General features: G+C 59.8%; 1 protein-coding gene across 3 annotated transcripts; it reads left to right on the top strand.

The window, feature by feature from the left end:
* The first annotated feature begins 880 nt into the window (after positions 1–880).
* NXPH4 (neurexophilin 4) lies at positions 881–26,194 on the top strand. 3 transcript variants are annotated; one of them, XR_013185857.1, is made up of 3 exons: positions 881–1,007; positions 23,917–25,375; positions 25,549–26,194. XR_013185857.1 is itself a non-coding variant. In XM_077192643.1 (2 exons), the coding sequence occupies exons 1-2, from the start codon at positions 957–959 to the stop codon at positions 24,682–24,684; spliced, it is 819 nt and encodes a 272-aa protein (XP_077048758.1). In that variant the 5' UTR covers positions 881–956; the 3' UTR covers positions 24,685–25,443. The 3 variants fall into 3 exon arrangements, 1 of the variants encoding a protein (XP_077048758.1); XR_013185858.1 differs by having other exon boundaries at positions 23,917–25,321; positions 25,703–26,194; XM_077192643.1 differs by lacking the exon at positions 25,549–26,194 and having other exon boundaries at positions 23,917–25,443.

The following is a 26,194-nucleotide window of genomic DNA, read 5'->3' on the forward strand; positions in this document are numbered from 1 at the left end:
CCCGAGGTGGTGAAGAAGAGGATGGGGACAGCACCGGCGACACCCCGGGATGATGAAGGAGGCGGGAGGGGAGCACCAGGAGCACCCCAAGGTGGTGGAGAAAAGGGGGAACACCAGGAACACCCCCCGAGGTGATGAAGAAAAGGGGGGGCACCAGGGACACCTCGAGGTGATGAAGAAAAGGGGGGGCACCAGGGGCACCTCGAGGTGATGAAGAAGAGGATGGGGGCACCAGGAGCGCCCCAAGGTGGTGAAGAAGAGGGTGGGGACAGGACCGGCGACACCCCGGGATGATGAAGAGGTGATGAAGAAGAGGGGGGGGAGCACCAGGAGCACCCCGAGGTTGCGGAGAAAAGGGGGGGAGCACCAGGGGCACTCCGAGGTGAGGAAGAAAAGGGGGAGCACCAGGGGCACCCCCAGGTGATGAAGAAGAGGATGGGGACAGGACCGGCGACACCCCGGGATGCTGAAGGAGGCGAGGGGGGAGCACCAGGAGCACCCCGAGGTTGTGGAGAAAAGGGGGAGCACCAGGAGCACCCCCCGAGGTGATGAAGAAGAGGATGGGGGCAGGACCAGGAGGCCCCCGAGGTGATGAAGAAGAGGGGGGGCACCAGGAGCACCCCGAGGTGATGGAAAAGAAGGGGGCGGGGGGGGTCCCCCAAGCTGCTGGGGGGGTGGGGGGGTTCGCGGGCACCTCGGGCTCGCCCCTCGCCCCTCGCCCCCGTCCCCGCTCCGTGGCGGAGCCTCCGCCGCTCGCGGGGCCGGTGCGGGGTCCCGGAGCCGCCTCCCCCCGGTTCCCCCCCACCCCCGGTGCCCGCCGCCGGTCGGGATTGGCGGCGCCGCCGAGGCACCGCCCGGCCCCGCAAGTCTCCAACTTTCTTCCCGCCGCCCCTCATCATCATCATCATCATCATCCTCATCATCACCGGGGCCGCCGGTTCTCCCGGAGCCCCGCGATGCTCCGCCGCCGCCTGCCCCTGCTCGGGCCCGGGCTGCTGCTGCTGCAGGTACCGGGGGGGCTCCGGGACCACCGGGACCACCGGGGGGGGCTCCGGGACCACCGGGACCATCGGGGGGGGCTCCGGGACCACCGGGACCACCGGGACCACCGGGGGGTGCGCGGTTACCGGGCAGGGGCGGAAATTGAGGGGGGGTCGTGCATTATTGGGGGGTGCAGGAGAAATCCGGGGGGTCCCGGCGAGGAGGGGTCGTGGAGATTTTTGGGGGGGTGCCGTGCACTGGGGGGGTCGTGCAGTTATTGGGGGGTGTAGGATAAATCCAGAGGGTCCTGGCGATGGGGGGGGCGTGGAGATTTTTGGGGGGGTCGTGCAGATTTAGGGGTCCGGTTTTGGGGGGGGGTCGTGGCAGTCACGGAAAGAACGGAGGTTTGGGGGGGGGGGGTCAAGCGTGACTTGGGGGGTGCAGGAGAAATCCGGGGGATCCTGGCCAAGGGGTTCGTGCAGGTTTTTGGGGGGGGGTCGTGCATTGAGGGGGGGCTGTGGCAGTCACGGAATGAGCCGAGATTGGGGGGGGGGTCCAGCAGACACTGAAGGGGGGGGGTGAATGTGAGAGTTTTATGGGGGGGGGGGTCCTGCACCCCCCTCCCCTCACCCCAAGCTGGAGGGGGACGCGGGGCTGTCCCGGAGTTGTGGTGTCGGTGGGGGGGGGGGTCCCATGGGGGTGAAGCCCCCCCAGTTTTGTTTTCCTGTCCCCCCCCCCCCATTGCAGAGCGCGGGAGGCGCCGTCTGGCAGGTGCGGGGGGGGGGGGGGGCAGCGAGACGGAGCCTGGGGGCGGCCACGGATTTGGGGGGGTCGGAGCCGCTGCCCCCCCTGCCCGAGGGGGCTCTGGGGACCCCTTGTCCCGCACCCCGCACCTGCAGCACACCTGGGAATGGGGGGGGGGAGCAGCAGGGGGACCCCCCCACGGTGCTGGGGACTCCATGCAGGATTTGGGGGGGGGGGGTCCCCAACTGTTCTGTGTGCGAACCCCAAAATCACCTGCGGGGGTGACGCCTCATCCCCGTCCCGACTCCTGCACGGATTTGGGGGGTTGGGGGCACCTCACCCAGAGCCCCCCAACCATGGGGAGAACTCACGGGGGTCCGTGGGTTGGGGTGGGGGGGATTTGGGGGACCCCCCCCCCCCCCTTTTGCTGCTCGGTGGGAGCTGAGGAGCGGCTGCAGCCGCAGAGACCCCGACACCCCCCCCCCAGCGATGTCCCCCCCGTCCCCAATCGTGTCCCCCCCACATCCTGGAATGGGGTGGGGGGGCTGTGATGGTCAGGAGTGGAGGGGAGGGGGTGTGTGAGGGGCGGGGGTCGCTCTCATCCCCCAGCAGATCAGATCAGATTTCCCGACGCTCCATTTTTTTATTTTTTTTTTTTTTTTTACTTTCCGTGTTTCATGAATAAAATCAAACGAGTCAATTCCCTCTCGGGAATTGGATGCACATCAGGGACCGACCCCCCCCCCTCCTCTCTCCCTCACCCTCCTCCTCCTCCTCTCTGCACCACGCGACCCCCCCCAAGGCAAAGCCTCCTGTAACTTGTCCGTCTGTCCGTCTGTCCGTCTGTCTGTCTGTCTGTCCCTCAGGGGGGGGGGCGGGACGTGTGCCCGAGTGCGGGGGCGGCTCGGCGTGACCCCCCCCACCTCCTCCTCCTCCTCCTTTCCCCGTGTCCATCCATTGCGGAGCATCTGTCGGTGCTGGAGCCGCTTCAAGATAAATGGGTTTGTTTTGATCAAATCCGGAGCGGGGCGCTGCCCTGGCCCCCCCCTCCCCACCCCACCCGGCCCCTGCCCCACCCACACGAGCAGCGGTGCTGAGGGGGGGGGCGGCTCCAATTTGGGGAGGGGGGCACGGATGTGGCTCGGGGCATGGGGTGGGCGTGAGGGGCGCGGGAAGCTCCAGGGAGATGCTTTGACCCGTTTGGGGTGAGGGTCCAGGACCCCCCTGACCCATTTGGGGTGAGGGTCCAGGACCCTCCTGACCCGTTTGGGGTGGGGGTCCAGGACCCCCCTGACCCGTTTGGGGTGAGGGTCCAGGACCCCCCTGACCCATTTGGGGTGAGGGTCCAGGACCCTCCTGACCCGTTTGGGGTGAGGGTCCAGGACCCCCTGACCCATTTGGGGTGAGGGTCCAGGACCCCCTGACCCGTTTGGGGTGAGGGTCCAGGACCCCCTGACCCGTTTGGGGTGAGGGTCCAGGACCCTCCTGATCCGTTTGGGGTGGGGGTCCAGGACCCCCCTGACCCGTTTGGGGTGAGGGTCCAGGACCCTCCTGACCCGCTTGGGGTGAGGGTCCAGGACCCCCTGACCCGTTTGGGGTGCGGGGCCGGGGTGTGCCCAGCCCGGTGCCCACCGAGTGCCAGGGAGGGGCACCGGAGCCATTCGTGCCCCGCGGCTCTTCGGGACTCTTGGGGAGAAACTTTGCCGGGGTCTTTTGGGGGTCAGGAGGGAACTGGGTGGGTGGGGGGACCCCAGGGTGTGGGGAACCCCGAGGTGTGGGACCCCAAAAGTGTGGGACCCCAAAGGTGTGGGACGCCAAAGGTGTGGGACCCCAGGATGTGGGGACCCCTGTGCAGAGACCCCCGGTGTGGGGACCCCCGAGTTGTGGGACCCCCAGGATGTGGAGACCCTCAGGGTGTGGGGGAGACCCCCCAGGTGTGTGGGACCCTCAGAGTGTGAGACCCCCGAGGTGAAACCCCTGAAGTGTGGGGACCCCCGAGGTGTGAGACCCCTGGGGTTTGCGACTCTCAGCCTGTGGGGACCCCAATGTGGGACCCCGAATGTGGGACCCCCGAAGTGTGGGACCCCCGAGGTTTGGGACTCCCAGCCTGTGGAGACCCCAGGGTGTGGGGACCCCCGAGCTGTGAGACCCCCGTGGTGTGGGGACCCCCGGGATGTCACCCCCGTGCCCTGGCTTTGCTGGCGGTGCCACCTGGGTGCCATTGGCATTTTGGGCTCCACCCAAAACTGGACGGACGAACCCCCCCATCCCACTGCTCCCACTCTGGGGGTCCCCCCCGGGCCCCCCACCCTTGCTGGCAGAGGCACGACCCCCCCTCTGATCGCCCCCTCCCTCCCCAGCCTTATTTCCATCCATTCCGTTCTTTTCTATTCATACAAAATTAAATTTTGGGCTCCCTCGGGGTGGAGCCGCGGGGTTCAGCCCCCCCAGGACCCCCCCAGGACCCCCAGGACCCCGGGCTGTGCCTCGGGCTCGTTCTCTGAGCAGCCCCCGGTGCCACCCTGGGTGTCCCTGGCATGGGGTGACCCCACCCGGGCCTGGGCAGGACTCGGCGGAGGAGGAATTGGGCAAGATCGGGCAGGATCGGGCAAAACGGGCGGGATTGAGGCGCGGCGGGCTGGCTGAGCGCCTCGGCAGGACGGACACGGCCATGTCCGTCTGTCCTTCCTCACCCCGCTCCGTGCCGGGATGGGCCTGGCCACACCCCGTGCCTCAGTTTCCCTCTGTCAACACCTGAGCCTTGCTGGCAGCTTTTCCCTTCCCGGATTAACCCTTTGCAGGCAGATCCGGCTGGCTGAGAAGCACCTGAGCGTTGCTGGCAGCTTTTCCCTTCCCGGATTAACCCTTTGCAGGCCAATCGTGCCTCGCTCTGCCGTGTGGGTGGCCTGCGATGCCAAACTCATCCACTTTGTCCCTTGCTGTCGCCCCGGAGGTGCCTCCTGGGCTGCCGACAGATGGTTTCGCTCTCGGCAGCTGCTGCCAGCCCGTTCCGCACAAGGACACCCTAATTCCGCCTCCCCAGCTCCCGGTTTTGGGGAGAATTCACCCGAAATTCGGGCTCGGAGGTGTGCAGCACGTTTGGGGCCAGGGGAGGGAGGATGTGGGGTTTGTGTGGGGTCGGGGGTGCCTGGGGGTGCTGAGCTCTGGGTGCTGGCTGAACCCCCGGTGCCCCCGGGGCTGGGATGGGCTCCAGGCATGTCCTGGTACCGGGATGGGCTCCGTGAATGCCCCGGGGCCGGGATGGGCTCCGTGAATCCCCCGGTACCGGGATGGGCTCCGTGAATGCCTCGGGGCCGGGATGGGCCCTGTGCATGTCCCGGTACCAACATGGGCTCCGTGCATCCTCCGGGGCCGTTCCTGTGCCCACCAGGCCGGGATGGGCTCGGTGCCTCCCCCGGGGCCGGGATGGGCTCCGTGAATGCCCCGGGGCCGGGATGGGCCCCGTGAATCCCCCGGTACCGGGATGGGCTCTGTGAATGCCCCGGGGCCGGGATGGGCTCTTGGCAACCCCCGGGGCCGGGATGGGCTCCGTGCATGCCCATAAGGCCAGGATGGGCCCCGTGAATCCCCCAGTGCCCCCGGTACAGGGATGGGCTCCGTGCATCCCCCGGTAACAAGATGGGCCCCGTGCACGTCCTGGTACCGGGGATGGGCCCCATGCATCCCCCGGGGCCGTTCCTGTGCCCACCAGGCCGGGATGGGCTCTGTGCACCCCCCGGTATCAGGATGGGCCCCGTGCATCCCCATAAGGCTGGGATGGGCCCCGTGCACGTCCCGGTACCGGGGATGGGCCCCGTGCATCCCCCGGGGCCGTTCCTGTGCCCACCAGGCCGGGATGGGCTCTGTGCCTCCCCCCGTACCGGGATGGGCCCCGTGCATCCCCATAAGGCCGGGATGGGCTCCGTGCATCCCCATAAGACTGGGATGGGCCCCGTGCACTGCCCGGTACCAGGATGGGCCCTGTGCATCCCTCGGGGCCGTTCCTGTGCCCACCAGGCCGGGATGGGCTCGGTGCCTCCCCCGGTACCAGGATGGGCTCTGTGCACCCCCCGGTGCCCACAAGGCTGGGATGGGCCCCATGCACCCCCCGGTACCAGGATGGGCCCCGTGCATCCCCTGGTACCAGGATGGGCCCCGTGCATCCCCCGGTACTGGGATGGGCCCCGTGCACCCCCCAGTGCCCACAAGGCCAGGATGGGCCCCGTGCACCCCCTGGTACTGGGATGGGCCCCGTCCATGCCCATAAGGCCGGGATGGGCCCCGTGCACCCCTCAGTACCGGGATGGGCCCCGTGCATGCCCCGGTACCGGGATGGGCCCCGTGCACCCCCCGGTGCCCACAAGGCCGGGATGGGCCCCGTGCATCCCCCGGTACCGGAATGGGCCCCGTGCACCCCCCGGTACCGGGATGGGCCCCATGCATGTCCCAGTACCGGGATGGGCCCCGTGCATGTCCCAGTACCGGGATGGGCCCCACGCATGTCCCAGTACCAGGATGGGCCCCGTGCACCCCCCGGTGCCGTTCCTGCAGCTCCCGAGCCGGGGCCGCCGTTGCGGCGGGTGCCGTGTGTGCTCAGCATGGCTGAGCTAATCTATCGCCAAACAAACACACAGTGTTATTCCGAAAGAAGGTTTCCAAGCGACTCATTTCCCTTTTTTTAATAACTCTTCCCTCTGGTGCCCTTTGCACCCCAAGCTGGGAGATTCAATAAGGCTGGAGCCTGGAGCGTGGCTGGCGCAGCCTCGGCGAGGGGGGGAAGCAGCGGCTGGGGAAGGGGGGGGCACCCCTGGGTGCCCCCCAGCCAGAGCCACCCACCCCTGCTCTCCCCGGTGCCGATCTGGTCCGCTTTTATTGCTTTTCCCTATTTTTAATTGCCATTTTTCCTCTGGGGATTGGCAGAGGTGGCCAGGATGGGGGGGGGGACAGCACAGCTGAGCCCCCACCGCTAATCATCACACCCTTGCCAATTAACACTCCCTCATTAATGACTTTGCCCGCCCTTTCTGCATCCTCTCAAGGAGCCCCCGCAGCCGGTGACCCCAATGTGGGGGTGACACCGAGCTGAGCCCCCCCCCCCAGCCCCCAGCCTGGCCCAGCTCCAGCCTCGCCGCGGTGCCTGGCTCAGCTTTGGAGGTAAATGGCCCAGGAAAGATGAAGCTTCCTCTGCCGCCGCTTGGATTGCTGCTGAAGGAATAATCACATCCCCGGGCCCCCCTCCCTCCCCTCCCCTCCCCTCCCCGCTTTTTTTTTTCCCCTGTTGCAAAAGGAAAGTCATTGTGGAGGAACAGAGCAGGGAATCCATCCCAAATCAATACTAAACCAATCCCAAATTAGTCCCAAATCAATCCCGAATCAATCCCGAATCAATCACAAATCAGTCCCAAATCAGTCCTGAATCAATCCTAAATCAATCCCAAATCAATTCCAAATCAATCCTAAATCAGTCCCTAATCAATCACAAATCAATTCCAAATCAAACCCAAATCAGTCCCAAATCAGTCCTGAATCAATCCTGAATGAATCCCGAATCAGTCCCAAATCAATCCCAAATCAATTCCAAATAATCCCAAATCAATCCCGAATCAAACCCAAATAAATCCCAAATCAATTCCAAATCAACCCCAGATAAATTCCAAATCAACCCCAAATCAATCCCAAATCAGTCCTGAATGAATCCTGAATGAATCCCTAATCAAACCCAAACAAATCCTAAATCAATTCCAAATCAATCCCAAATAATCCCAAATCAATTCCAACTCAATTCCAAATCAACCCCAAATAAATTCCAAATCAACCCCAAATCAATCCCAAATCAGTCCTGAATCAATCCTGAATGAATCCCGAATTAGTCCCAAATCAATCCCAAATCAATTCCAAATCAAACCCAAATCAACCCCAAACCAACCCCAAAACAATCCCAAATCAATTCTAAATCATCCCAAATCAATCCCAAAAAAATCCCAGATCAATCCCAAACCAACCCCAAATCAGTCCCAAATCAATCCCAAATCAATTCTAAATCATCCCAAATCAGTCCCAAATCAATCCCAAATAATCCCGAATCAACCCCAAATCAATCCCCCGATCCCCTGTGCCACCCAGGCTTGGTGTCACACCGGGGGTGCCCCTCTCATTGTCCCCAGTGTCCCCTCGGGGTGGTAACCAGCCCCTGGCTGAGGTGGGTCAGGGTCCTTGTGACCCCAGAGGGTCCCCAGTGCTCCTGGTGGGGTTTCTTGAAGGGTTTTAATCAAAGTTTGCTGTGGGGTGAAAATGGGGCTGAATTCAGCTCTGAGGGGCTCCAGGAGGGTGCCAGGGGGGTGCCAGGGGGGTCTTGGGGGGGTCCTGGTGGCACCCAGCACCTGGCTGAGGTGGGTCAGGGTCCTTGTGACCCCAAAGGGTCCCCAGTGCTCCTGAGGGGTCTCTTGGAGGGTTTTAATCCAAATCCACTGTGGGGTGAAAATGGGGCTGAATCCAACCCTGAGGGGCACCAGGAGGGTGCCAGGGGGTGCCAGGGGGGATCAGGGACACTCTGTGCCCTGCTCCACCTGGCTGGGGTGGGTCATGGTCCTTGTGACCCCAGAGGGTCCCCAGTGCTCCTGGTGGGGTTTCTTGGAGGGTTTTAATCAAAGTTTGCTGTGGGGTGAAAACGGGGCTGAATCCAACCCTGGGGGGCACCAGGGGGATGCCAGGGGGGATCAGGGACACTCTGTGCCCTGCTCCTGGTGGCTGCCAGCCCCTGCTCACTCCTTGTGGCCCCTCAATGCTCCTGAGGGCTTCTCTTGGAGGGTTTTAATCAAAATCCACCGTGGGGTGAAAACGGGGCTGAAAATCCAAACCTGGGGGGCACCAGGAGGGCACCAGGGGGGTCCTGGTGGCACCCAGCACCTGGCTGAGGTGGGTCAGGGTCCTTGTGACCCCAAAGGGTCCCCAGTGCTCCTGAGGGGGTTTCTTGAAGGGTCTCTTGGAGGGTTTTAGTCAAAGTTTGATGTGGGGTGAAAATGGGGCTGAAAATCCAACCCTGAGGGTCCCAGGGGGGTCTCAGGGGGGTCCTGGTGGCACCCAGCCCCTGGCTGAGGTGGGTCATGGTCCTTGTGACCCCCCCAGCACTCCTGAGGGGTCTCCTGGAGAGTTTTAATCCAAATTCATCTTGTTCTGCTGGAGGGAAATTGTTCTGCTGTGGGGTGAAAAACGGGGCTGAAAATCCAACCCTGGGGGTCCCAGGGGGGTCTCAGGGGGGTCCTGGTGGCACCCAGCCCTTGGCTGAGGTGGGTCATGGTCCTTGTGACCCCCCAGGAGTCAATCCAACCCTCTTGGAGGGTTTTAATCAAAATTTACTTTGGGGACTTTGCTGGTGCCCCCCGATTCCTGTGGGGGACAGATCCCAGCTGGCACTGGGGACGTCAGGAGGGTCTGCAGGTGACACCCAGGGGACAACCTGGCATTTCCCCCCCCCCTCTGGTGACCTTCTCAGTGGCCCTGCCTCATCCAGGGAGGTTGTGGGGGGGCTGGGATTGGGATTTATGATCCCTCCTGATACGATCTTATAAAATTTCCCGGGCACACTGGAAATTACATTTCCATAGCTCGGGAGCAGCGATCTCTGCGAGCGCCAATACCTGCCACTTTTATGGCTACATTTATTGCAATAATAAAGTGAAACGCTGAGGGAAGGGCTGGGGGGTGCCTGGGGGGGAGCAGGAGGTGGGGGATGAGTTGCTGAGGGTTTGGGGTGCCCCGATTTTGAGGGGATTTGGGTGAAGCTGCTGCGTTTCTGCTGAAGAGCTGGGAGAGGGGTAGAGGGATCTGGTTCTGCTGGAGGGAAACTGAGGCAGGAGCATCCTGGGGGCCACCCCTGGTGCTGGAGATGTGGAACCCATCCCTGCTGGCTGTTTGTCCCCACCCCATCCCCATGAGCTCCCTGTGTCCCCCCAATTTTGGGGGATTCAGGTGGAGCTGCTGCCTCTCTGTTGTCAGCATGGGAGAGACGTAGAGGGATCTGGTTCTGCTGGAGGGAAACTGAGGCAGGAGCATCCTGGGGCCCATCCCTGGTGCTGGAGAAGTGGGAATGATGTGGAACCCATCCCTGCTGGCTGTTTGTCCCCACCCCATGAGCTCCCTGTGCCCCCCATATTTTGGGGGATTCAGGTGAAGCTGCTGCCTCTCTGTTGTTGTCATGGGAGAGATGTAGAGGGATCTTGTTCTGCTGGGGGGAAACTGAGGCAGGAGCATCCCTGGTGCTGGAGATGTGGGAGGGATGTGGGACCTGGCTGTACTCCCTTGTCCCCACACACCATCCCCATGAGCTCCCTGTGTCCCCCATATTTTGGGGGTATTCAAGTGAAGCTGCTGGGTCTCTGCTGAAGAGCTGTGAGAGGCGTAGAGGAACCTGTTCTGCTTGGGGGAAACTGAGGCAGGAGCATCCTGTGGCCCATCCCTGGTGCTGGGGATGTGGGAATGACATGGAACCCATCCCTGCTGGCTGTTTGTCCCCACACTATCCCCATGAGCTCCCTGTGTCCCCCCATATTTTGGGGTATTCAAGTGAAGCTGCTGCGTCTCTGCTGAAGAGCTGGGAGAGACGTAGAGGGATCTTGTTCTGCTGGAGGGAAACTGAGGCAGGAGCATCCTGGGGGCCACCCCTGGTGCTGGAGATGTGGAACCCATCCCTGCTGGCTGTTTGTCCCCACACCCCGTGCCCATGAGCTCCCTGTGTCCCCCCAATTTTGGGGGATTCGGGTGAAGCTGCTGCCTCTCTGCTGTCACCATGGAAGAGGGGTAGAGGAATCTTGTTCTGCTGGAGGGAAACTGAGGCAGGAGCATCCTGTGGCCCATCCCTGGTGCTGGAGATGTGGGAATGACGTGGAACCCATCCCTGCTGGCTGTTTGACCCCACCCCATGCCCATGAGCTCCCTGTGTCCCCCATATTTTGGGGGGATTTGGGTGAAGCTGCTGCGTCTCTGCTGAAGAGCTGGGAGAGACGCAGAGGGATCTTGTTCTGCTTGGGGGAAACTGAGGCAGGAGCATCCTGTGGGGACATCCCTGGTGCTGGGGATGTGGGAATGACGTGGAACCCATCCCTGCTGGCTGTTTGTCCCCACCCCATGCCCATGAGCTGCCCCTGTCCCCTCAATTTTGGGGGATTCGGGTGAAGCTGCTGCGTCTCTGCTGTCACCATGGAAGAGGGGTAGAGGAATCTTGTTCTGCTGGGGGGAAACTGAGGCAGGAGCATCCTGTGGGGACATCCCTGGTGCTGGGGATGTGGGAGGGATGTGGGACCCATCCCTGCTGGCTGTTTGTCCCCACACCATGCCCATGAGCTCCCTGTGTCCCCCCATATTTTGGGGGATTCAGGTGAAGCTGCTCCCTCTCTGCTGTCACCATGGGAGAGACGCAGAGGGATCTTGTTCTGCTGGGGGGAAACTGAGGCAGGAGCATCCCTGGTGCTGGGGATGTGGGAATGACGTGGAACCCATCCCTGCTGGCTGCATTTCCTCCTCCCCACGCCATCCCCTTGAGCTGCCCCTGTCCCCACGTCCTCCTCAGGACCATGCAGACCCCACCCCTCCACCAGTGACCCCCACAAGGACCCCCCAAATTCAACCAGAGCCGTTCCAGGCCTGTTGTTGAGCTCAGGGAGCTGCTGGGTGACAGCCACCCAACGTCCCCGTCCCCTGCCACCCCCGTGTCCCCTCTGTGCCGGCTGCTGCCCCCCTCCCACACCCCCTCTCCCCCTCCCTCTCCGTTTATCTCCTGTTTTCCCATTCATTCCCTTTTCTCCTCCAGCCCAATGAGTCACACAAGCCCCGAATCCTTTGCCTGCCGCCGTCTCCTCCCTTCTATTATATTTTTTTCCTTTGCTCTTAACAGCACTTTTCCCTTTTTTCACCCGTGGGGGGAGAAACTCGGCTTGTACATTTATTTATTTTATTTTTTTTTCCCCGGCTCCTACCTCACCGCGAAGCCCTTAAAAGTAATAAATAAATAAAACAAACGGCTGAGGAAAAGAAAAGGCAGGAAACGAGTGACAGGGAAAAGGAACCCAAACGAAAAAAAAAGAAGGAGGAGGGAGAGAAAAAAAAAGTCCTACTCGGGCTATGAAATATTTATTAGCCAGCGCGTGCCGAGCCCGTTAATAAAGCTCCAACATTTGCATATTTTTTATTTTTTGCTGTCAGCGAGGAGCAAGGTGAATGTTTGGGGAGTGAGGGCGCAGCTGATCCAAAGCTGATCCCCCCTGGCCCCCCTGAGGGTCCTGGTCCTGCTCCAGGTGACACCGGGGCTTGGGAATGTTGCTGTCACCGGGAGGGGGACCCCAGCACAGGGCTGGAAGGACCCCGGGGTGGGTTTGGTTGGAGTTTGGTTGGATTTGGTGGGTTTGGTTGGATTTGGGTGGATTTGGTTGGATTTGGTGAATTTGGTAGGTTTGGTGGATTTGGTTGGATTTGGTTGGATTTGGTGAATTTGGTGAATTTGGTGGGTTTGGTGGGTTTGTTTGGGTTTGGTTGGATTTGGTTGGATTTGGTTGGAGTTGGTGGATTTGGTTGTATTTGGGTGGATTTGGTGGATTTGGTGGATCTGGTGGGTTTGGTGAATTTGGTAGGTTTGGTGGACTTGGTGGGTTTGTTTGGTTTGGTTGGATTTGGTTGGATTTGGTTGGATTTGGTTGGATTTGGTTGGATTTGGTTGGATTTGGTTGGATTTGGTGGATTTGGTTGTATTTGGGTGGATTTAGTGGGTTTGGCTTGATTTGGTGGGTTTGGTTGGATTTGAGTGGAGTTGGTTGTATTTGGGTGAATTTGGTGGGTTTGGTTGGATTTGGGTGGATTTGGTGAATTTGAGTGAATTTGGTGGGTTTGGTGAATTTGGTGGGTTTGGTTGGATTTGGTGGATTTGGTGGGTTTGGTTGGATTTGGGTGGATTTGGTTGGATTTGGTTAATTTGGTTGGATTTGGTTGGATTTGGTGGGTTTGGTAGGTTTGGTGGATTTGGTGGGTTTGTTTGGGTTTGGTTGGATTTGGTTGGATTTGGTTGGATTTGGTTGGAGTTGGTGAATTGGGTTGGATTTGGGTGGATTTGGGTGGATTTAGTAGGTTTGGTGGATTAGGTTAGATTTGGTGGATTTGGTGAATTTGGTGGGTTTGGTGGGTTTGGTTGTATTTGGTGGATTTGGGTGGATTTGGTGAATTTGGTTGTATTTGGGTGAATTTGGTGGGTTTGGTTGTATTGGGTGGATTTGGTTGGAGTTGGTTGGATTTGGTTGGATTTGGTGGATTTGGTGAATTTGGTGAATTTGGTGAATTTGGTGGATTTGGCTTTGCTGAGCTCATCCAGACTCCTCTGGCTGAGGAGGTGCTGGTGTCAGATTCACCTGTCCTGGTGCTGGGGGTGCCCATCCCAATATTGGGGTGCCCATCCTGGTGTTCAGGGTGCCCATCCCAATATTGGGGTGCCCATCCTGGTGTTCAGGGTGCCCATCCCAATATTGGGGTGTCCATCCCGGTGTTCAGGGTGCCCGTCCCAATATTGGGGTGCCCATCCCAATATTGGGGTGCCCATCCTGGTGTTCAGGGTGCCCATCCCAATATTGGGGTGTCCATCCCGGTGTTCAGGGTGCCCGTCCCAATATTGGGGTGCCCATCCCAGTATTGGGGTGCCCATCCCAATATTGGGGCGCCCATCCCAGTGTTGGGGTGCCCGTCCCAATATTGGGGTGCCCATCCTGGTGTTCAGGGTGCCCATCCCAATATTGGGGTGCCCATCCTGGTGTTCAGGGTGCCCATCCCAATATTGGGGTGTCCCTTCTCTGTGCTGGGGTTGTCTATTCTGGATTTGGGGTGCCCATTCTGGTTCTGGGGTGCCCATCCTGGTGCAGGGGTGCCCACCTTGGTGTTTGGGGTGCCTATGCCAATATTGGGGTGCCCCACCTCTATGCTGGGGTTGCCTATTCTGGTATTTGGGGTGCCCATCCTGGTGCTTGGGATGCCTGGCCAATGTTAGGGGTTCCCATCCCAATATTGGGGTGTCCCTTCTCTGTGTGTGTCACCATGTGTGTGTCACCCTGCGTGTCACCATGTGTGTGTCACTACACGTGTGTCACTGCGTGTGTACACACGAGAGATCTCTGAAGCCAGGGTGTGGAATTTGGGGCTCATTGCAAAGGGCCAAGTGCAGGGACCCTGCTGGGAGCTGCCAGGCACAGCTGGAGCAGGACTGAGAGGAGAGAGGGGGAGAGAGGATGAGAGGGTGAGAGAGTAAGGGAGTAAAAAGTTAAGAGAGTAAAAGGGTAAGAGAGGTAAGAGCGTGAGGTTCCCGTTACAACACAATAAATCTTCCTCTGTGCTGAATATTCTAATTCTCACTCACCAATCTAGTACAAGATACAAATCCTACAGCATTTGCACACAGCCTGTAAGAATCATTACATTACCACACTGGGTTACATTTTAAACCCTACAAACTCCTCTTTGGGCCCCCTCTGCCAAGCCAGCAGGGTCTGCTCTGCCCCTTGGGCCTGTCTGCAAGCAGAGGGTGTTGTTCCACCAAAGGGGGATCACCTTCAGCAGCCACACCATTGCTTTCCAGTTGTTCAGTGACTGAGGGATCTCAAAGCTTGCTTTCATTTCAATCTCACTTATAGTTTCCATATTCTCAAAATCAATCATATTTATAAGGCTTTCCTGTTTCATCTCCCCCAACATCCTCACCTGTCTGTGTGTCTGTCCGTCCTGGCTCACCTAAACTTGCTTTCATTTCAATCTCGCTTATAATTTCCATATTCTCAAAATCTTTTGCCAGACAATCCTATTTACAAGACTTTCCTGTTTCATCTCCCCCAACGCTTCACCTGTCTGTCTGTCTGTCTGTGACCCCCCTGGCTCACCTAAACTTGCTTTCCTTTCAATCTCAATATAGTTTCCATTATAAGTCTATTGTCCATTATCTCCCCCATCATCCTCACCTGTCTGTCTGTGTGTCTGTCTGTCTGTCTGTGATCCCCCTCCGGTTGCTTTCATTTCAATCTCACTTATAATTTCCATATTCTCAAAAATCTTTTGCCAGACAATCATATTTACGAGTCTTTCCTGTTTCATCTCCCCTGTCTGTCTGTGTGTCTGTCTGTGTGTCTGTCTGTCTGTCTTTGACCCTCCCTGGCTCACCTAAACTTGCTTTCACTTCAATCTCGGTTATCATTTCCATATCCTCAAAATGTTTTGCCAGACAATCATATTTATGAGGCTTTCCTGTTTCATCTCCCCCATCATCCTCACCTGTCTGTCTGTCTGTGTGTCTGTCTGTGTGTCCGTCCATCCGTGATCCATCCTGGCTCACCTAAACTTGCTGTCATTTCAATCTCGTTTATCATTTCCATATTCTCCAAATCTTTTGCCAGGCTTTCCTATTTATAAATTTTTCCCGTTTCATCTCCCCCAACCCTCCACCTGTCCGTCTGTGTGTCTGTCTGTGTGTCTGTCCATCCGTGATCCATCCTGGCTCACCCAAACTTGCTTTCACTTCAATCTCGGTTATCATTTCCATATTCTCAAAATCTTTTGCCAGACAATCTTATTTATGAGGCTTTCCTGTTTCATCTCCCCCGACATCCTCACCTGTCTGTCTGTCTGTCTGTGTGTCTGTCTGTGTGTCTGTCTGTCTGTCTTTGACCCTCCCTGGCTCACCTAAACTTGCTTTCACTTCAATCTCGGTTATCATTTCCATATCCTCAAAATGTTTTGCCAGACAATCATATTTATGAGGCTTTCCTGTTTCATCTCCCCTGGCATCCTCACCTGTCTGTCTGTGTGTCTGTCTGTGTGTCTGTCTGTGTGTCTGTGTGTCTGTCTGTGTGTCCGTCCATCCGTGATCCATCCTGGGTCACCTAAACTTGCTGTCATTTCAATCTCGTTTATCATTTCCATATTCTCCAAATCTTTTGCCAGGCTTTCCTATTTATAAATTTTTCCTGTTTCATCTCCCCCAACCCTCCACCCGTCCGTCCGTCCGTCTGTCCGTCCGTGACCACCCTGCCTCACCTAACCTCGCTTTCCTTTCAATCTCTCTTATCATTTCCATAATCTCACAAACCTTTTGCCCGACAATCCTACATTTCAGTCCCTCCTGTTTCATCTCCCCCATCATCCTCACCCTCCCGGCCACGCCTGGGCTCGCCGGGCGGCTCCCGCAGCCCCGCGGAGCCGCAGCAGCAGCGGGAGATGAATGGGAGCTGTCAGAGGCACCTTGTTTGCTGCTAACCTTTGGAAATGCCACGGCGCCCCGGGCCGAGGCTGCCGGGGGGAGCGGCCCCGCGGGAATTGTCGCTCTGCACCTCCAATTAATCTCCTGGTGCTAACGAAGGCGGCGGGGTGACAGGGGAGAGGATGGGATGAGCCCGCGGCCGTGGGGAGAGAGGGAGAACCACGAGAAGGGGAGAGGGGGAGGATGACAGGGGATGGGGACAGGGATGGGGAAAGGGGATGGGGACAGGGTGGGGACAGGGGTGGGGACAGGGAATGGGGAAAGGGGATGGGGAAAGGGTGGGGGACAGGGGTAGGGACAGCATGGGGACAGGGATGGGGACAGGGGACGGAGACAGGAAATGGGGACAGGGAATGGGGGAAGGGGATGGGGACAGGGGATGGGGACAGGGTGGGGACAGGGGTAGGGACAGCATGGGGACAGGGATGGGGACAGGGGATGGGGACAGGGGATGGGGACAAGGGATGGGGATGGGGACAGGGAATGGGGACAGGGGATGGGGACAGAGTGGGGGACAGGGGTAGGGACAGCATGGGGACAGGAATGGGGACAGGGGATGGGGACAAGGGATGGGGATGGGGACAGGGATGGGGACAGGGGATGGGGACAGGGGTAGGGACAGCATGGGGACAGGGTGGGGATGGGGACAGGGAATGAGGAAAGGGGTAGGGACAGGATGGGGACAGGGGATGGGGACAGGATGGGGACAGGGTGGGGACAGGGGTAGGGACAGGGGATGGGGACGGGGATGGGGACAGGGGTAGGGACAGCATGGGGACAGGGGGGGAAAGGGGATGGGGACAGGGTGGGGATAGGATAGGGATAGGGTGGGGACAGGGGTAGGGACAGGTTGGGGACAGGATGGGACAGAGGATGGGGACAGAGTGGTGGTAATAGTAGGGACAGGGTAGGGACCGAAACAGGCTGGCGGGTATTAATGGGGACAGGGTGGGGACAGGGTGATGGGGACAGGGATGGGGACAGGATAATAGTAATGGGGACATGATGGTGGTAATAATGGGGACAGGGATGGGGACAGGGTGGGGACAGGATGGGAAAGGGGATGGGGACAAGATGGGGACAGGGTAATGGTAATAATGGGGACAGGGTGATGGTATTAATGGGGACAGAGTGGTGGCAAAAATGGGGACAGGGTGGTGGTGGGACAGGGACAGGTTGGTGGCATGAATGGGGACAGGCTGGTGGGATTAATGGGGGCAATGTGGTGGTAATAATGGGGACAGACTGGTGGTAGGGATAGGGACAGGGTGGTGGCAATAATGGGGACAGGCTGATGGTATGAATGGGAACAGGATGGTGACATTGCTGGGGACAGGGTGGTGGTATTAAGGGGGACAGGATGGTGGTAGGGACAGGAACACACTGATGGCATTATTGGGGACAGTGTGGTGGCATTAATGGGGACAAGGTAGTGGTAATAACGGGGACAGGGTGGTGGCATTAATGGGGAAAAGGCAGGGGTAATAACGGGGACAGGGTGGTGGCATTAATGGGGACAAGGCAGTGGTAATAACGGGGACAGGGTGGTGGCATTAATGGGGACAAGGCAGTGGTAATAACGGGGACAGGGTGGTGCTAGGAGCAGAACCAGGCTGATGGTGGGCATGGAGACAGACTGGCCATGGGGACAGGCACAGGCTGGCTGCAGGAATGGAAACAGGCTGGCAACAGAGATGGGGACAAGGCTGGCGCAGGGACAGGCGGTGCTGGTGGCAATGAGGCCTTTGTGGTGCTCTGCTCCCCCCAGCGCTGCTGGGGCTGCTCTGCCATCGCTCCCAGCCCCTGTCTCGGGGTGCTGCAGCTCATCCCAACCCCCAGCAGCCCATCCGAGCCCCCCTGTGCCCCCCTTGCTGCTCCCCTCCCCTCCACCAAGGTGACCGAGGCTCTCGGGGGAGCGGCTTGGCCCCGGCAGCAAATGGGATGTGAGCGGCCGTCAGCGCCGGGCCTGCCGGACCAAATTGATGCCGAAGGCACCGAGAGCCTTCCCCGGGCCCTCCGCAGCTGCTGCCGGCCCTGCCCGCATCCCCTGGGCTGCCACACGTGGGGCTGGAGAGCAGCCGAGCATGGATTGGTGCTGGGGGTGAGGGTGAGGATGAGAGGGGGTGAGGATGAGGGGTGAGGATGAGGAGGGGGTGAGGATGAGGAGGGGGTGAGGATGAGGAGGGGGCAAGGACGGGGTGTGAGGATGAGGATGAGCAGAGGGTGAGGATGAGGAGAGGGGTGAGGAGGGGGTGAGGATGAGGATGAGGATGAGCAGAGGGTGAGGATGAGGATGAGGATGAGGATGAGCAGGGCGTGAGGATGAGGATGAGGATGAGCAGAGGGTGAGGATGAGGAGGGGGTGAGGATGAGGATGAGGAGGGGGGTGAGGATGAGGATGAGGATGAGCAGAGGGTGAGGATGAGGATGAGGATGAGGATGAGGATGTGCAGGGGGTGAGGATGAGGACAGGGATGAGGATGAGGATGAGGATGAGGATGAGGATGAGGATCAGGATCAGGATCAGGATGAGGATGAGGATGAGCAGAGGGTGAGGATGAGGATGAGGATGAGGATGAGGATGAGGATGAGGATGAGGATGAGGATGAGGAGGGGGGTGAGGATGAGGATGAGGATGAGGATGAGGATGAGGACAGGGATGAGGATGAGGATGAGGATGAGGATGAGGATCAGGATCAGGATGAGGATGAGGATGAGCAGAAGGTGAGGATGAGGATGAGGATGAGGATGAGGACAGGGATGAGGATGAGGATGAGGATGAGGATGAGGATGAGGATGAAGATGAGGATGAGGATGAGCAGGGGCAGTGCAGGTGCAGCCGTGCGTGTGACAGTGAATGGCAGCATCCCAGGTGACCCCTGCGGCAGCAGAGCCGCTCACTGGGCAATGCTGAGAACAGAGCGGGAGGGGCCGGCACTGAGACCCCCCCAGGCACGTCCAGGAGGGTCGGGGACACTGGGGACAGGGATGGGGACAGGGATGGGGACAGGGACAGGGATGGGGATGGGGACAGGGATGGGGACAGGGGATGGGACAGGGAATGGGGATGGGGATGGGGACAGGGATGGGGGCAGGGGATGGGGACAGGGGATGGGGACAGGGTGATGGTATTAATGGGGACAGGGATGGGAAAGGGGGTGTGTCCCGAGGGTTTGGGGGCACTGAGACCCCTCCAGGCGTGTCCAGGAGGTTCGGGGGCACTGGGGACAGGAATGGGGACACGGATGGGGACAGGGATGGGGACAGGAATGGGGACAGGGATGGGGACAGGGATGGGGACAGGGATAGGGACAGGGGATGGGGACAGGAGTGTCCAGGAGGTTCAGGGGCACTGAGATCCCCCCCAGCCGTGTCCAGGAGGTTCAGGGGCACTGAGACCCCCCCCAGGCGTGTCCAGGAGGTTCAGGGACACTGAGATCCCCCCCAGCCGTGTCCAGGAGGTTCAGGGACACTGAGACCCCCCCCAGGCGTGTCCAGGCGGTTCCGGGGCACGTCTGCCCCCCGCCAGGAGGCACCGAGCAGGAGCACAAACACGAATATTATAAATATTTAAGGCGAGGTGTTGGGCACCTGCCCTGAATGCCGACAGGGGGGTGACCTTGGCTCCCCCGAAGCCTCCCCGTTCGTGCTGATCCCCGCAGGCTCCGAGCGCCCCCAGCCCCCCGGGGCTGGGCGGGGGCTGCGGGGGTCGCCCCGCGCTGCCGGTGCCGCAATCGATGGCTCCCGGCTGCAGCGCTGCTCTGCAATTCCCTTTCATCCATCCCGCAGCAGCTCCTGGGGAGGGCCTGGGGGGATTGGGGGGATGCCAAGCTGGCCCCGAGCCCGCAGGGGTTGGGGCGCCGCTGTTACTGCAGGGATGGGGGGGGTTTGGTCTGTCCATGCCACCCCCCAGCCCCTGGCGCTGTCGCACAGCGAGTGTCTGTCTGTCCGTCTGTCCGTCTGTCCGTCTGTCTGTCTGTCTGTGCCCCTGTGCTGCCGCTGCCTGCCCATCCCTGTCCCTCCCTGTCCCTTCCCTGTCCCATCCCCGTCCCCTCCCTGTCCCTCCCTGTCCCTCCCTATCCCATCCCTGTCCCCTCCCTGTCCCTTCCCTGTCCCCTCCCTGTCCCTTTTCTCTCCCATCCCTGTCCCTTCCTGTCCCTCCCTGTCCCATCCCTGTCCCTCCCTGTCCCATCCCCGTCCCCTCCCTGTCTCTCCCTGTCCCATCCCTGTCCCCATCCCTGTCTCTCCCTGTCCCCTCCCTGTCCCATCCCTGTCCCTTCCCTGTCCCTTCCCTGTCCCATCCCTGTCCCATCCCTGTCCCTTTTCTCTCCCCTCCCTGTCCCCTCCCTGTCCCATCCCTGTCCCTCCCTGTCCCTCCCTGTCCCCATCCCTGTCCCATCCCTGTCCCCATCCCTGTCCCTCCCTGTCCCATCCCTGTCCCTCCCTATCCCTTTTCTCTCCCATCCCTGTCCCATCCCTGTCCCCATCCCTGTCCCTCCCTGTCCCATCCCTGTCCCTTCCCTATCCCTTTTCTCTCCCATCCCTGTCCCCATCCCTGTCCCCATCCCTGTCCCTCCCTGTCCCATCCCTGTCCCCTCTCTGTCCCCATCCCTGTCCCCATCCCTGTCCCATCCCTGTCCCATCCCTGTCCCTTCCCTGTCCCTTTTCTCTCCCATCCCTGTCCCATCCCTGTCCCATCCCTGTCCCTTCCCTGTCCCTTCCCATCCATTCCCATCTCAGCCTCTTCCAACCCAACCCCATCACCACCCCCCCCTTCCCTCACGCCGCACGGACGGGATTGAAAAGGGAAACTGAGGCAGGGGAGGAAGGGCAGAGGCACCTGCGGCACTGCCGGGGACCGGCCTTGGCTGCCAGCCCTGGCTGAGATGGAAATTCAGCTCAGAAACCTCCAGAAACTCTTCCCGGAGGTGGGGGCTCGGCAGGATGAGCTGCCGTGCCCGATCCCCCTGGGCTGCAGCCCCCAGACCCTCGCTGGGGGCGCGGGAGGATTTGGGGTCTCCCAGTGGGGTGTGAGGGGTCCCGGGGGCAGAGATGGGGTGCAGAGCCCGCCCCTCTCAGCTTGGGGGGTGCCCCCTCTCGCTCTGCCCTCGTTCTTTCCCCATCCCGGTCCTGGCCCTCCCTCTCCGGCTGGCGAGGGCGCCCGGCTTTGAAGCTGCGTTGAAAAATAGATAAGGGAGAAATGAGCGGCGAGCTGGGAGAGAGCCGGGGGCAGCGGGGGTGCGGGGATGGGGGGGCAGGATGGGGGTGTGGGAATGAGGGTGAGGGGATGGGGGTGCGGGAATGGGGGGGCAGGATGGGGGTGAGGGGATGGGGGTGCGGGGATGGGGGTGCGGGGATGGGGGGGCAGGATGGGGGTGAAGGGTGGGGGTGAAGGGATGGGGGTGAGGGGATGGGGGTGAGGGGATGGGGGTGAGGGGATGGGGGTGCGGGGATGGGGGTGCAGGATGGGGGTGCAGGATGGGGGTGAGGGGATGGGGGGGGAGCGGGGGTGCAGGAATGGGGGTGCGGGAATGGGGGGGCAGGATGGGGGTGAGGGGATGGGGGTGAGGGGATGGGGGGCAGGATGGGGGTGCGGGAATGGGGGTGCGGGGAAGGGGGTGAGGGAGGGGATGGGGGTGAAGGGATGGGGGTGAAGGGTGGGAGTGCGGGAATGGGGTGCGGGGATGGGAGGGCAGGATGGGGGTGAAGGGATGGGGGTGCGGGGATGGGGGGGGCAGGATGGGGGTGCGGGGATGGGGGTGCGGGAATGGGGGGCAGGGATAGGGGTGGGGGAATGGGGATGCGGGAATGGGGGTGCGGGAATGGGGGTGCAGGATGGGGGTGCGGGGATGGAGGTGCGGGTTAAGGTTAATAAAATATTTCCTTTTATACATTAATATTTTATTTTCTAAAATTAATATTTTTATGACGTTCTTTTAATTCTATTTATTTTTCTTATCTTTAAAATCGATATTAAAACCAATATCTTGATATTATATAATATTTTATATAATATTTTATATTATAAAATTTAATTTTATTGAGAGCCGACCTGTGGGCTGAGCGATGCCAGCATCACCCCCAGCCGTGTCAGGAGCCATTCCCTGAGCCTGCCTCGATTTCCCACGTCCCCCCCTCCACCCCCAGCCCCTCCAGCTGCTGCCTCTGCTCATCTCCCCCTCCCCACTCCCCCTCCGGGGCTCCAGGTGACCCCGGGCAGCTCAGGGTGACAGTGATTGACGAGCCCGGGGCTGCCGCAGCAGCTGGCAGGGCAGGAGGGCACGGCGGGCACCCCGCGAGGATGAGGATGGGGGCGCGGGGGTGAGGGACAGGGTGGGGTCCCAGGTTGGGGCTGGCAGCTGGATCTGCTCGGGGGGGGGGAGCTCGGGGAGGGGATGGGGGGGCTCAGCCCAGCTGGTGCAGGAGGGAGGAGGAGGAGGGAGGAGCAGGGAGAGGATGAGGAGGGTGCAGGAAGGAGGATGAGGAAGGAGGAGGTGGGAGAGGATGAGGAGGGTGCGGGAAGGAGGATGAGGAAGGAGGAGGTGGGAGAGGGTGAGGAGGGTGCAGGTGGGAAGATGAGGAGGGAGATGTAGGTATGAGGATGAGGAGGGTGCAGGAAGGAGGATGAGGAAGGGGCTGTAGGTAGGAGAATGAGGAGGATGCAGAAAAGAGGATGAGGAGGGTGCAGGTGGGAGGATGAGGAGGGAAGAGTAGGAAGAGGATGAGGAGGGTGCAGGAAGGAGGATGAGGAGGGAGGAAGTGGGAGAGGATGAGGAGGGTGCAGGTGAGAGGATGAGGAGAGAGGAGCAGGGAAAGGAGGATGAGGAGGATGCAGGAAGAGGGGTGAGGAGGGAGGTGTAGGTAGGAGGATGAGGAGGATGCAGGAAAGAGGATGAGGAAGGGGCTGTAGGTAGGAGGATGAGGAGGGTGCAGGCAGAGGGGTGAGCAGGAGAATGAGGAGGGTTCAGGTGCATGAGCAGGTGCATGCAGGAGAATGAGGAGGGAGGGGTAGGTAGAGGATGAGGAGGGTGCAGGAAGGAGGATGAGGAGGGTGCAGGCAGAGGGACAAGGACGGTTCAGGTGGGAGAATGAGGAGGGGGCTGTAGGTAAGAGGATGAGGAGGGTTCAGGTGGAAAGATGAGGAGGGAGGAGTAGGTAAGAGGATGAGGAGGATGCAGGAAAGAGGATGAGGAGGGTGCAGAAGGGAGGAGGAGGAAGGAGGAGTACGTAGAGGATGAGGAGGGTGCAGGAAGAAGGATGAGCAGGGTTCATGCAGGAGGATGAGGAGGGAGCAGGCAGAGGGGTGAGGAGGGTTCAGGTGAGACGATGAGGAGGGAAAAGTAGGCAGGAGGATGAGGAGGGTGCAGGAGAGGATGAGGAGGGTGCAGACAGAAGGATGAGGAAGGTGCAGATAGAGGGATGAGGAGGGTGCAGACAGAAGGACAAGGAGGGTTCAGGTGGGAGGATGAGGAGGGAGGAGTAGGGAGAGGAGGAGCAGGATGCATGCAGGAGGATGAGGAGGGTGCATGGAGGAGGATGAGGAAGGTGCAGACAGAAGGATGAGGAAGGGGCTGTAGAGGATGAGGCTGTAGAGGATGAGGAGGGTGCAGACAGAGGGATGAGGAAGGGGCTGTAGGCAGAGGATGAGGAAGGTGCAGACAGAAGGATGAGGAAGGAGCTGTAGGCAGAGGATGAGGAGGGTGCAGACAGAAGGATGAGGAAGGGGCTGTAGGCAGAGGATGAGGAGGGTGCAGACAGAAGGATGAGGAAGGAGCTGTAGGCAGAGGATGAGGAAGGTGCAGACAGAAGGATGAGGAAGGGGCTGTAGAGGATGAGGCTGTAGAGGATGAGGAAGGTGCAGACAGAGGGATGAGGAAGGCCACGAGCACAGCTCACACGCTCTCCCCTCTCCCCAGACCGTGTGCGCCGGCGGCCACATCCCCAAAGCCTTGGGCTACCTGGAGATGGGCGCCTCGGGCCTCCTCAAGGACGTCCCCTACGGTGCCCTGAACCCCCCGGCGCTCAACCCCGGGCGCCTGATCCCGGCAGAGCCGCCCAGGGTGGGCGCGGGCACCGCGGCGGGCGCCTCCCACAGCCCCTGGCGCTGGCAGAAGAACCAAACGTCCCTGGAAGCGCCGAAACCCCGCGGGCACCGCAAGCCCAGCCTCAAATCCAGCCGCGCCAAGAAGATTTTCGGCTGGGGCGACTTCTACTTCAACATCAAAACGCTGAAATTCAGCCTCCTGGTGACGGGCAAGATCGTCGACCACATCAACGGCACCTTCAGCGTCTACTTCCGACACAACTCCTCCAGCTTGGGCAACGTCTCCGTCAGCATCGTGCCGCCCTCCAAGGCCGTGGGCTTCGAGGTGGTGGTGCCGGCGCTGCCGGGCCCGGCTCCGCGTGCCCAGCAGAGCACCCTGCCCGAGGGGCGCCCGGCCAAGGCGCTCAACTGCCACGTGGAGTACGAGAAAACCAACAGGGCCAGGAAGAACAAGCCGTGCCTCTACGACCCCTCCAAGGTTTGCTTCACCGAGCACACGCAGAGCCACGCGGCCTGGCTCTGCTCCAAGCCCTTCAAGGTCATCTGCATCTTCATCTCCTTCCTCAGCATCGACTACAAGCTGGTGCAGAAGGTCTGTCCCGACTACAACTTCCAGCAGGATAATCCCTACTTTGGATGATGGCAGGAGGGGTTTGGTGGCACTTCGGGGTCCCTGTAACCGCCACTGCAGCCTCCTCTTCATCACTGTGACCTTCAAGGTCATCGGCATCTTCATCTCCTTCCTCAGCATCGATGGTGCAGAAGGTCCTGACTACAACTTCCAGCAAGAGAATCCCCATTTTCAGCAAGAAAATCCCCATTTTGGCTGATGGCAGTGGGGCAGGGGAAAGGGCGGGTTTTGGTGGCACCCACAGGAGCCTCCTCTTCCTTACTCTGACTTTCAAGGTCTTCTGCATCTTCATCTCCTTCCTCAGCATCGACTACAAGCTGGTGCAGAAGGTCTGTCCCGACTACAACTTCCAGCAGGATAATCCCTACTTTGGATGATGGCAGGAGGGGTTTGGTGGCACTTTGGTGTCACTTCGGGGTCCCTGTCACTGCCACTGCAGCCTCCTCTTCCTCACTCTGACTTTCAAGGTCATCGGCATCTTCATCTCCTTCCTCAGCATTGACTACAAGCTGGTGCAGAAGGTCCCAACTACAACTTCCAGCAAGAGAATCCCTATTTTCAGCAGGAAAATCCCCATTTTGGCTGATGGCAGGAGGGGTTTGGTGGCACCCACAGGAGCCTCCTCTTCCTCACTCTGACTTTCAAGGTCATCGGCATCTTCATCTCCTTCCTCAGCATTGACTACAAGCTGGTGCAGAAGGTCTGTCCCGACTACAACTTCCAGCAGGATAATCCCTACTTTGGCTGATGGGCAGGAGGGTTTGGTGGCATTTGGGGGTCCCTGTCACCCCACACTGCAGCCTCCTCTTCATCACTGTGACCTTCAAGGTCATCGGCATCTCATCTCCTTCCTCAGCATCGATGGTGCAGAAGGTCCTGACTACAACTTCCAGCAAGAGAATCCCCATTTTCAGCAGGAAAATCCCCATTTTGGCTGATGGCAGGAGGGGTTTGGTGGCACTTTGGTGTCACTTCGGGGTCCCTGTCACTGCCACAGAGCCTCCTCTTCATCACTGTGACCTTCAAGGTCATCGGCATCTTCATCTCCTCCCTCAGCATCGATGGTGCAGAAGGTCCCGACTACAACTTCCAGCAGGAAAATCCAATTTTCAGCAAGAAAATCCCAATTTTGCCTGATGGAAGCGGGGCAGGGACGGGGGGGTTTGGTGGCACCCACAGGAGCCTCCTCTTCATCACTGTGACCTTCAAGGTCATCGGCATCTTCATCTCCTTCCTCAGCATTGACTACAAGCTGGTGCAGAAGGTCCCGACTACAACTTCCAGCAGAAAATCCCCATTTTCAGCAAGAGAATCCCCATTTTCAGCAGGAAAATCCCCATTTTGGCTGATGGGAGCAGGACAGGAGGGGTTTGGTGGCACCCACAGGGGCCTCCTCTTCCTCACTCTGACTTTCAAGGTCTCCTGCATCTTCATCTCCTTCCTCAGCATCGATGGTGCAGAAGGTCCCGACTACAACTTCCAGCAGGAAAATCCCCATTTTCAGCAGGAAAATTCCCAT

The sequence above is a fragment of the Agelaius phoeniceus genome, chromosome 35 (assembly GCF_051311805.1).
Source record: "Agelaius phoeniceus isolate bAgePho1 chromosome 35, bAgePho1.hap1, whole genome shotgun sequence".
Lineage (NCBI taxonomy): Eukaryota > Metazoa > Chordata > Aves > Passeriformes > Icteridae > Agelaius > Agelaius phoeniceus.

Excerpts from the sequence above, each read along its gene's own strand:
- NXPH4 (XM_077192643.1), top strand. The coding sequence starts at position 957 with ATGCTCCGCCGCCGCCTGCCCCTGCTCGGGCCCGGGCTGCTGCTGCTG. Across the intron at positions 1,008-23,916 it reads CCGGGCTGCTGCTGCTGCAG|ACCGTGTGCGCCGGCGGCCA; the intron begins GTACCGGGGGGG and ends CCCTCTCCCCAG.